Source organism: Raphanus sativus, unplaced genomic scaffold (assembly GCF_000801105.2).
Source record: "Raphanus sativus cultivar WK10039 unplaced genomic scaffold, ASM80110v3 Scaffold2094, whole genome shotgun sequence".
NCBI lineage: Eukaryota > Viridiplantae > Streptophyta > Magnoliopsida > Brassicales > Brassicaceae > Raphanus > Raphanus sativus.
Genome location: NW_026617403.1, coordinates 394 through 12,271, shown reverse-complemented (window position 1 = coordinate 12,271; position 11,878 = coordinate 394). Strand labels below are relative to the sequence as shown.

At 34.8% G+C, this 11,878-nt stretch overlaps 2 protein-coding genes across 4 annotated transcripts; one reads left to right on the top strand and one right to left on the bottom strand.

Moving 5' to 3' along the window:
* Positions 1-4,286: 4,286 nt before the first annotated feature.
* On the top strand, positions 4,287-10,385 carry LOC130505206 (E3 ubiquitin-protein ligase UPL7). Of its 3 annotated transcripts, none has more exons than XM_056999808.1 (15): positions 4,287-4,438; positions 4,544-4,666; positions 4,741-4,981; positions 5,048-5,610; positions 5,754-6,713; positions 6,795-7,117; positions 7,251-7,529; positions 7,637-7,889; positions 8,003-8,173; positions 8,277-8,369; positions 8,449-8,556; positions 8,680-8,796; positions 8,888-8,977; positions 9,059-9,156; positions 9,974-10,385. In XM_056999808.1, the coding sequence occupies exons 1-14, from the start codon at positions 4,415-4,417 to the stop codon at positions 9,140-9,142; spliced, it is 3,429 nt and encodes a 1,142-aa protein (XP_056855788.1). In that variant the 5' UTR covers positions 4,287-4,414; the 3' UTR covers positions 9,143-9,156; positions 9,974-10,385. The 3 variants fall into 3 exon arrangements, with proteins under 3 accessions (XP_056855788.1, XP_056855787.1, XP_056855789.1); XM_056999807.1 differs by having other exon boundaries at positions 9,967-10,385; XM_056999809.1 differs by lacking the exons at positions 8,277-8,369; positions 8,449-8,556; positions 8,680-8,796; ... (1 more) ...; positions 9,059-9,156; positions 9,974-10,385 and having other exon boundaries at positions 7,637-7,905; positions 8,003-8,146.
* Positions 9,436-11,550, bottom strand: LOC130505207 (GDSL esterase/lipase At3g53100). Its single transcript, XM_056999810.1, has 5 exons — positions 10,909-11,550; positions 10,705-10,835; positions 10,397-10,630; positions 9,982-10,237; positions 9,436-9,866 (listed from the first exon to the last, which is right to left on the bottom strand). The coding sequence occupies exons 1-5, from the start codon at positions 11,147-11,149 to the stop codon at positions 9,673-9,675; spliced, it is 1,056 nt and encodes a 351-aa protein (XP_056855790.1). The 5' UTR covers positions 11,150-11,550; the 3' UTR covers positions 9,436-9,672.
* Positions 11,551-11,878: the final 328 nt, after the last annotated feature.

The window sequence follows — 11,878 nt, the reverse complement described above, 5'->3', positions numbered from 1 at the left end:
GCATCAATATGTTGTACTATACTATTTTTCTTTCATTAGCACATGGTGTAAAATATGCACCAACAAACTTATTAATCAAGCAATTACTAAAGACACTATTAACATTTTGTTTGCTTATATGGCTTGCATAAAAAGAAAGATAACAACTATTATAATAATTCTTCGTTCTTTTGGAGTGTATGAAATCGAGAACAAAAGCTAGCGCATAAACAAATCAATTACAAAAGTGTAAGTTACTTATCTTAATGATTGCATGAGGTGAAGTACGAATATGAAGCGAGGCAAAGCAAATTCACCGACAAACAAAACGCGTGAACAGAAAACAAAGTCATAGTAGCAGATCCGAAAATTTGAAATTGAGTCGGATCTAAAAACATCATCGACCGAAGGTTTTAGGGTTTTGCTTGTTAGCTAAGGTTTCATGCTAATAAGAAATACTACTAACAAACGAAATTTCAACGATGATGTCCTTGAACGAAAACAAAGAAACTTTGTATCAAGGACAAAATGAAATCGTTTGCTAAAGCTTTTTAACTCAAGTGATTAGAGACTCGTGCTGATAACGTGTTGTAAGTAAGAAGAGAATTAGAGAAGAGAAGAGAGGAATTGGTGTGTCTTATTCCATGAATAATGATCTCCTTATATAGGATACAATAGCTCGGAGACAAAGCTTAACTTGGAGTGGGGAACAAGTATATCTAGGACTTTCCATATAGACATCACTACAATATTTATAACAATTGTTAAATTGTTAATATGGAATGTGGATTGTATGTCACAGCCATCTTCCATATTTAAACTATCTAGTGATTGCCAAACCATTAACTTTTATTTCCATATTTGGCTATACGAAACTATCATATAGTAATTATATAAAGCATATAATATATGTAATGGCATAAAAAGTAAATACTCTAGGCAACAAAGGTGTTTTTTGAAAAGAGTCTAAGGTGAAATGTGGTGATGCCAAGTAAGTAATGGCAAATTGGTTATAAACACATGAACTAAAGGTTGTTTTTAAAATGGTTTAGGACAATGTAATGACATTTCTATTTACCCAATAATTATGGACAATATTATATGCTGATGGACAAAATAAAGGAAGTTCATATTAAAAATAATATTTGACTCTAAAGTTAATTTTGTATTCAAAAGATTTTGATGCAAAAGTTAAGAGATTGCAAGACTTTTAATATGGAACTCTTTTAAAATGTATTGACAATCACTCAAGATTTTACAATCACTCAAGACTTTACCATCACTGCATTTATTTATCAAAATAAATTTCTCGTGCACGTTTTATGGAAGCGTACAGTTACGAATCATTTATATTTTCCAGTCCCTAATCGAATCTAGTTTAGGTATAAAAGATGTTAAATATATTTTTTCACTTCTGTGCATACTACTTATTAATTAGGCACTAATAAAAATGCATATTCCATAAGAAGATCTGTTTCTGGTGTTTATATAAGGGATAAATGTAATATATACGTTTGAATCTAACATTCAAAAACTAAATTAAGTGCAAATATTTATACTAACTCATACGTTTGAGTCAAATAATTATATTGTATCATATTTAACTTGAAATGTTATGTTTTGTAAAATCAACTGATAATGTTAAACTATATATATGTGCTGATTCGATTATTCTATCATTTTATGTTTGCTTGACTTTCATTCATGAAAATATGTTTTAGAATAATATGAACACTTTAGCAGATCTTATAGGACATGAATTAGTATAGGTAACCCTGACTTCTGTCAAATAACCTAGATTGATATCCCATTTGTAAATGATTATAACAATATATAACGTCACACATATATATATTCTGGATATGATTATACTATAATAATTTTGTAGATGATATAATTGACAATGGCATAACATGTAATTAGTCTAAGAAAAAAAGAGTTATTCAATAATCATTGTGAGAGGCATTATGGTGGTGCCACCTAAAAAATGATATTTTTTAAGATCACACATTAAGTAAAGGTTAGCAACTAAAAGTATGGCTCAAATAATAAAAAGAGATATACGTATAATGCTGCAGTTAATATAATATAAGCTTTATAAAAAAATTCAGAAAGTTTGTTTAAATGGAGGATGAGACCAACGCTCATAAGGAACATAATTTTTTTTTTTAACAAAAATCTAGTATAAACAAAAATCATAGGAAATTCTAGTATAAGTACAGAAATCTAATTTTTATAACTTACTTTTTCATCAACAAAAATCATTTATATAGTCTCTCTACCAGCAGTCGAATATTATTTCCAAAGTCAAATGACTTTCACCTTAATCTTCCATAGAGACTTCTTTAGTTTTAAATCAGAGATAAAATTCAAGCCTTGCATTTTGAGTGATATTTTTGAGGTGTTAAGATTGTGATGGAGGTGATCATATAGTGTAGGTAGGCTATATATATAGTACGTCGAATTTACTAAGTGTGCGGAAATATTGATATCTAATTAAGATGTTAATTACTAATTATCGAGCTGTGATTAACGTAGACAATCCCAAATTGATTAATAATTAAGAAAGAAAATATTATTTCGGACCATGAGATGACAATCATCGCCTAAATGGCAACGTCCTAATAGGATTTACGAATAAATGCATGATTTTTTTTCAAAAGTGGAATCAATTTTGAGTCTTAGACACATTATTTGAATATATTTAGACATAAATACTTTCCTTAAAAAAACTTGAATCAACCATATTTTTAAAGCCGTAACTTTCTGAAACAAATCAATTTGATCACAATTTATACCATTACATATCTACTTACTTTTTATTCACCCATTAACATAGCAAAATAATACATGGAAAGAAAACTTAAATCGTATTCTAGCTTTTCAACATTAACATGGACACTACTCCATGTTACGGATCATTACGAAAAGTTAATATATATATATATTATGTTAGTATGAGCATTGTATTAATTTATATGATAACCTGCGAGCATTATAATAATTATCATAGTTTATAAAAAACATAAAATAAAAACATATATAGAATATATATGTTAGTATCATATAATATATCATCTGAGAGCATTAAATATCATGAAAACAATTTGTCATTGGATTACTATCCACATGGGTGTAGTATAAATTATGTATTTAATATTACAATATTGTATCATAAAATATTAAAATTATGATAAACATAAAATATAAAAGAAGTATAACAAACATGAAATATAACAAATATAAAAATATAAGGTATATAAAATGTAGTTTATAGTTTAGCAATGTGAGTGCACATTTCATAAATAGCAAAGCACGTTACGTAAATATGAATAACATTCAATATGAGGCATATAACATCTATCTTATTAAAACAGAAACATTCTATTGGACCTAACATTTATTTTGTAAGTTTTTTAAATTAAATACATTTTTATACTTTATAGTTAAACCTACATTAAATCACTAATGTTCCTTTCTTTATACTACTATCCATGTTTCCAAACAATATACTTATTTTTTTATACTACTATCAATGTTTCCAAACAATATATTTTTATACTATTATCAATGTTTCCAAACAATACAATAATTAATCTTAGTTATTTTATATATATCATTTTCTCTTTAAAATTTTGTAGAAATATCATAATTTCATAAATTGCAAAATAATAAACTTTAAAATTTGGATTATAAGATTAAAATTATGAAACTATTACAATTTAAATCAAATTAGATTACATATCGGTCATCCATCAGTTCAATCGGTTAGTCTAGAGTTTTAGTTATTTTTTTAATATTAATATTTTAAAAACTTAAACTGAATTGTCAGATCTCCGGATTAACCGGTATAATCACAATCGGGTTGAATTTAGAAATACTGATTTAAATGCAAAAATATTTTAAATACACACTCTTTAAAAATTACCAAAATATTTATTAAGTTACTAGTGAAATTTTTCATCGTAAAATATTCCGCGCTTCCAAAGCGCGGATCAAAATCTAGTTTATCTATTAAAATGGCATGAGAGGTAAATATTCTAAGTAATGATGGGCTTTTGAAAAAATGGTGTAAGGTGAATTGTGGAGTTGTCAGTTGTCACATAAGAAATAGTACCCATGTAATCATGAACAAAAGGTTTATTTGAGAGTTCCTCTATTTATAGAGGAAAATATAGAGATATGCTATTTCCATCTCTAAATATAGAGATAAAAAATAGAATTCCTCTATATTTTCCTTTAGAATAGAAAAACTCTATTATAAAAGCATACATTACAGCAAATCCACCTATTATCTCTATAACAGAGTCTCTCTATTTCATAGGAAAAAATAGAGGTGTACATCGGAGATGCTATTGTATCCTTAGAACGTCAATCCAAAGCCTATACGCAAAGAAGAAGAAGAAGAAGATCGGAGATCAAATTTTAGCCTCCAATGGACCTTAATCGAAAACACAAGGTACCTCCTCCTCCTCCTCCTCATTCCGATCATCTACTTTATTTTTCAATTCGCTATCGAATTGGTGCATGATGATGGATCTGTGTGATTGTTCTCATTAATCAGGTCTCCCTCAGAGGCGCCAGCAGTGAGGAGATGTCAAGAGATGCTTTGCTTGCTAAAGTCTCACAAGCAAGGGAGCTTCGCAGTTACGCCAGACGTGCTAATGCTGCTGCCATTTTCATTCAGGTCCTCTCTCTCTCTCTCTTTCTGCTTCACTTAGTTGGAATCTTTTGGTTTAATTAACTTTATAACTGTTGTAGAGAGTTTGGAGGTCGTACATTGTGAGAAAGAGAGCAGCTTTTGTGATCCAGGAAGAGTGGGAGAGTTCGCTGAGTTGCCATTCTGATACATTGACTAAGAGTTGGGTGTCAAGTAGAGTGTTGAGACCTTTCCTCTTCTTTATCAGATCTTTGTGTGTCCAGCAACAGAAGATAGAGCCAAGAGATGTACAGTGCATGCACACTTGCTTTAAGATTCTATTGGAAAGCATCAACTCTAATGGTATGATTGTTTTCATTTTATTGCAAATTAAAGTGGATTTGTAAAACTTGTTATTGTCTGTTGCAGATCAAGGGTACAACTTTTGCTCACTAGCAGTTGGTACTTCTGAAGAGAGTAAAACATGGGCCTGTCAAACACGAAGACTGGTGTCTCTCTGCTCTTTCCTTCTCACGGAGTGTAGTTACTCACAGGAAAGGCTAAAAGATGTTCTTGGTGTCAGTGCCCTTTTACTACGCATCCTTATTGTTTTAACTGATCCCAAAATCTGGAAGATTCTCTCAAAAGAAAGCTTTGAAGATGCAGAAACAGTTGGGAAAATGGTCGTTCAGTTTATAGGGAGCTCTAAAAGTGGATATTACACAGCAGTTAGAAGATATATCAAGTCATTAACCAAAAATACAGATGAGAGACTGTTGATTACTACAAGTGCAGTAACTTTGGCTCTACGACCATTCCATGCGAGACAACCTGCTTTTGTTGGTGACAGTCAGCTAGACACGAATTTGGCTGTTGAAGAATATGTTTCTTTAATACTTACAATTCCTCGACTGGTTTGCTGCCTGCCAAGCGCTCTCATACGTGCACTGAAGCACAAGAGCATACTAATGCCAAGCTTTCATACTCTATTGGTAAGTCTCATATCAAATTTTGTTAGAGCAAATGATTCTTTTTAAAGTCTTCAAAGAAAATGTATAGAGAAAGGGTTTGGATGAACCCATTGCATTTTACCAAACAATCGAAGGACTTATTAAAGTGTGGCAGGTGACAACAGATTTTGAGGGACAAACTGTTGACCCGAATATCGGAAATAGAGCATTTAGAGAAGCAAAGCTGCACTACTGAGATTCCTTCTGTTGGATGGGCTATGGGGAATATCATATCCCTGGCAACAGTTAGTGAGAATGATTTTATGGACCCTCAAGAATCCAATCCACAGATGTTTTATGTCTTTTATGTTCATGTTATTGTGACCCTCGCCGAGAATCTCTTGTCTCAAGTTGAAAAGGTTGGAACTCAGGATAGCCATCTTGACTTGGAGGCCACAGCGGATGAAACTGAGAAAGGAAAAAATTCTGTAAAGATTTCGTTTGTGGAATTGCTTCGACCAGTATGTCAGCAGTGGCATCTCGCAAAACTGTTGGCAGCTTCTGGAAAAGAAACTCGTGTAGGAGATAAAGATGCATCAACGAGTAGTGAAAAAGGATCAGAAACATTAGAATTATTTGACATTGCACGATTCTATTCATGTATGTTGAGAATCTTCTGCGTGCTGAACCCTGTTGTAGGGCCTTTGCCTGTTCTAAATATGTTATCCTTCTGTCCTGGATACATTGTCTCTTTATGGAGCTCTCTAGAGAGTGTCCTACTCCCTGAAGATGGTTGCACTGCTGATGAATCATTACGCAAACCTGCTAAAGCTTCATGGAATACAAGAAGTCCTTCTGAGAAGAAACAAAAGCATCTTAAGAATGACGGAGTCAACAAGTGGGTGAATGTGCTTAACAAATTTTCTGGTAAATCACCGGGACCGCGGGAACATGTGGAGAGTACTAGTGATCAGCCAGGATCAAGCCAGGTTAATGAGTCAACCGATGATGGGTGGGATGTGCAAACTCTTAGGGGTGGTCCTGTAGGTATCTCCAAAGATGTGTCATACCTGCTTCATCTATTTTGTGCAACCTATGCGCATTTACTCGTGGTTCTTGATGACATACAGTTCTATGAAAAGCAGGTAAAATACACAATATTGTCTCCTGCAGCTTATTTGTTATTAGTCTGATATTTACTTGAGGTTTGTTTTGGCATGATACAGATCCCCTTTACGCTAGAGAAACAACGGAGAATTGCGTCAGTGCTTAACACTCTCGTGTACAATGGATTGTTACGGGGCACAGGTCCTGAGAATAGACAACTTATGGATTCTGCTATCAGATGTTTGCATCTATTGTATGAAAGAGATTGCAGGCACCCTTTTTGTCCTTCTGCCCTGTGGCTCTCACCTGGTAGAACTAGTAGACCTCCAATTGCATTTGCTGCAAGAACTCATGAGGTTTTACCAACCAGTGATGTTTTTACTTCTCCAAGCATGGGTTCTGTTATAACAATTACTCCTCATGTCTTTCCATTTGAAGAAAGGTACTTTCCCACTGATTCGCTTTATAGCCTATTTGTCCTTTTGTGCTACAATGACTTATGACTAACTATTACCTGTCTCGTTTTTCATTATCTTTTGAATTATGCTTATTTAAATGTGTTGTTATCTATGCAGGGTCCATGTGTTTAGAGAGTTTATAAGCATGGATAAAGCTTCAAGGAAAATGGCTGGCGAAGTGGATGCACCTGGCGCGAGGTCAATAGAGATAGTCGTTCGCAGAGGTCATGTGGTTGAGGATGGATTTCGACAATTGAATTCTATTGGTAGCAGGCTAAAATCCTCCATTCACGTCTCCTTTGTGAATGAGTCTGGCCTTCCTGAGGCTGGCCTAGACTATGGTGGGCTTTCAAAAGAATTTCTGACGGACATAACAAAAGCAGCTTTTGCTTCTGAGTAAGCTCTTCTGTGCATTACTTTATTCTAAATCTAATCTGTTTTGTTACTTTTCCAATGGGTTAACTTATGTTTTATTGGCATGTCCATTCTATTTTTTTCACAAGGTATGGGTTATTCTCGCAAACCACTACTTCAGATAGGTTGCTTGTTCCCAGCCCATCTGCTCGGTACCTTGAGAACGGGATTCAGATGATTGAGTTTCTTGGAAGAATAGTTGGAAAAGCTCTATACGAAGGAATACTTCTGGATTACTCCTTTTCACACGTTTTCATTCAGAAGCTATTGGGACGTTATAGCTTTATTGATGAACTATCAGGGCTTGATCCGGAGCTCTACAGGAACCTTATGTATATCAAGGTAAAAACCATCGCAGGTGATAAATCTGTCACCTCATAGGAGAAAATTCAATCTTGAGTTAAGTGTAACAAAAGAGTGTTTCTGAGATCAAGACTATTGTTTGTTGTATGCAGCAATATGAGGGTGACTTACAGGAACTATGTCTGGATTTCACAGTCACTGAAGAGTTTTGTGGAAAAATGAGCGTAATTGAGCTCAAACCCGGTGGGAAGGATATCTCAGTAACGAATGAGAACAAAATGCAATATATTCATGCAATGGCCGACTATAAACTCAACCGGCAGGTCTCGTCTCTTATTTTATCCGTTTAATTTAAGGTCAATCATCCGTAAAAATAAAACTTACTGAGTGATGAGGAGATCGTGTTGTTCTATGTTTTGAATGCAGATTGTACCCTTTTCAAATGCATTTTACAGAGGATTAACCGACCTTATATCTCCTGCTTGGTTGAGACTATTCAACGCCCATGAATTTAATCAGGTATGTGGCTTTAGGAAGTCATTTCTATGGGTTTTTCTCTTGTACAGAGCTATTTTCTTACGTAAATGACTATGTGCAGTTACTCTCTGGAGGAAACCATGATATCGACGTTGATGATCTAAGGAGGAATACAAAATACACTGGTGGTTACACTGATAGCAGTCGAACAATCAAAATCTTCTGGGAGGTAATGGCTCAGATTCAGAGGCCATGATCTCTTCTTTTCCTCCTAATCTGTCTGCTGATTTATGACATACGCAGAGAGTTTTTCCGCTACTTGTTTAATTTCTCTCTGGGATTCCTGCCGCAGGTCATGAAAGGGTTTGAGCCGAGTGAACGTTGCATGCTCCTAAAATTTGTGACTAGTTGTTCTCGGGCACCACTCCTTGGTTTTAAATACTTGCAGCCAACCTTCATCATTCATAAAGTTTGTGTTGCAACCTTAACTTCTTATAAATTTTATGTGAAATATTTTGGTTGGTAGTTTATTCTTTACATTTGTTCTTTTACATCTGAAGGTTTCTTGTGATACCTCTCTTTGGGCTGCTATTGGAGGACAAGATGTAGAAAGGCTTCCATCTGCTTCTACGTGCTACAATACTCTTAAGGTTGAGTTTCAGTTGTCGTGTGTCTACTTGCTAACATTCATGTGCATGTTTTGTTTATTCTTTATTTGTTCATTGGTTCAGCTTCCAACATATAAACGAGCAAGCACTATGAGGGAGAAACTATTGTACGCAATTACATCAAATGCAGGATTTGAACTCTCCTAGAGACCTCTGACCAGGTACTATCCGGCGTTGCATCTAGACCTTTTATCCTTTACTCTATTCATTATATATATGCTTTGTGAGTTATATCGCTAGGCTTGATGCAAATAGTTTGTTCAGTTCGTCTTAAGATGTCGGGAACTTGGTGCTTCTTGGTTGATCGTATATGATAATTAACCACGCAGATATGTTGAATCAAACGTGAGTGTTTATGGTGTTCACATATGAGTAAACTTAACATATTTGTAGCTATACCAAAATTACTACTTTATAAAATAATAAAAATGCTCCAGAGATAAATCAAAACACACAAATTACCAAAGATCATGATCGTCTTTAACAAAGCTTGTACCTATTGACCCATCACACTGATCACAGATGCTCTTAGTAGTTTCTACATTTATCACACAGATACTGACTCTCTTATTTGTAAGTTTTATGAAAGTCAGTACTTCGTCACACAGACATGTCCTTAGAAATACAGAGAGACAATGGTAGGTATACCATTTGAATTCATCGAGATGGAATTTAATTCAAGAAATTAGAGAAATCCCTTGGCTCAATAGTTGACCAGCCAACAGCTCGTACACAGCCTCTGTGGGATGAAATCCATCCCAAAACATATATCCTGTGGCATTTGAACACGTTCCTAATGATAGAGAATTGCAAAGGAATGATGTCTCTATTGTTCCTGTTCCACAGCACGCCCTTTTTGTTTCAAAGAATCCTGTAATTAGATGCAGTTTAAATAAATGTTATTGGTATCTTATTAGTCGTTAATTAGATTAAATTGAGAATTTCTTCTTGTATTTTTCCTGTGTATGCAGACTGCAGAGGCATACCATTATCATATGGGTTGGTGATGATGTCCATGAGAGGTTGGTAGGCGTTAAAGGCGACGAGCTTGAGGCCTGAGTGCCGTTTCATCAATGTCTGGGTTGTGGTTTCAAGTTTGGTGTTGAACATGATAGCATCATTGTTCAGCCGTTCGACACAGCTCTTGTTTCCTGCACCGAAAAGAGTGATAGCTGCGGGCAAGCAACCCATTGGCGGTAACGATATCACTCCAATTCTCCTTGCTCCTAGTTCATACAGATTCTGTTACAAGCGACAGTATTGGTTTTGTTGACACACAAAAAGATGGTAAATAACTGAAACAGAGTTGTTTTGCTTCTTGTAAATTTGCAAATATTGTGGTTGACTTGTTAAGAATATTAGGTTCTAACTTTTAAAGTTCGTTAGTAAACTAAGAAGTACCTGGATGAACTCTGAATAAGATCGCATGAGAATATCAGAGAACTGTTCAGGTGTATTTAGGATGTTGAGCAGAGGATTAACGTAATAGTTCTGAAGAAAGTCGCTAGATCCCGCACTCAAAATATGGATAGATTTAGAGAACATAGTGCGTGCTCTTTCCCTCCCTATCATGCCCCTCACTCTGTTTTGATACATCCTGTAATAGCTCAACTGTCGTGTTAAGGAGATCGCACCCTGCAAAAGGAAGAGCAAAGCCTTATGGAGCATTTCATGGGTATGTGTGTGTTGATGTTTTTAGTCTCCCTTACAAATGGAACAGATGTGGCGTCATAGTATCCTGAAGACGCTGATGCAAAGTTGGCACCAATCAAGAAATCCTCGTTTCTTGCTTCTCTGCTTAGGAACGCAGGTGGGTATGAAGAGAAGCCAAGGTACTCAGCTACACATAAGTAAGAAGATAAAACCAATGAGAGTACGGAGAGTGATGTGGTTTCTGAATATAAAAGACTTACCTGCGAAATCTACAGCGAGTTTTCCGTTACAGAATCTTCCGGTGGGTGTTTGGTTGGTGAAGTCTCTGCCATAAGGAGGGAAGTTTGATTTAACAATGCTGAGTAAGTTATTGTTGTTGCCAACGTCAACAATGGAATCACCAAACATGATGAGTGCAGGAACAATGGCTCCTTTGGATTTGCAGAAGAAACAAGAAACCAATAGCAGAACCCAAAACCTTGAAACTCTCATCTTTTGCATTCTTCCTTCTTCTTGTACAATGCAATCAGACCGTTAGGACAGAGAGACGAGAGAGAAGGAGATAGTTATTATTAGTGGCAAAGGAAATGGAGTTGAGAATATGATGAATGTCATACAAAGATGATCATTTCGTGCTTCTTTTTAAGATAAAGAAAAAGCATTTGTTAGTGCAATAGAGTAGGTGGAAACTGTATGAGGCCCATCTCTCTGTTCATTGATCTTTGGACTATGGGCAACAATACTATCGGAAATGCAACGAAGTCTTCCCTGTTCAATCTGAATCTTAAACTGATCAATTGTTCTGTTAGAAGTTTGAAGGGTTGTTTTTTATAAGGGTATTGATAGATAATATAATCTTTGATTATTTGATTGCTCAGTTCTTGATTAATATAAGTTGTTTCTTGTAGAACCGTTAGAGGCATAAATAGATGTTCTTGGCAAGATATGATGAAAACAAAGTTAAATATTTGCAAAAAGTAGCATTATAAACAAAGTGTGACCTCCACCAACTTAATGTTATGGTTATGATAATGTCTCTGGTAATGTGACATCCACTTTGCGCATCTCAAAGATTGTGTTTATCTCTTTTCTGTTACCCTTCAAAGATTGTGGGTTCTTTTTCCTCTTATACCACCATCTTTATTTTCTTATATCTATTTTTTTTTGGTCAAAAGCTTGCAAAATTTCAACCAAAAAAGGAAGGATGTGGCCATAGCACCATGGAATTTT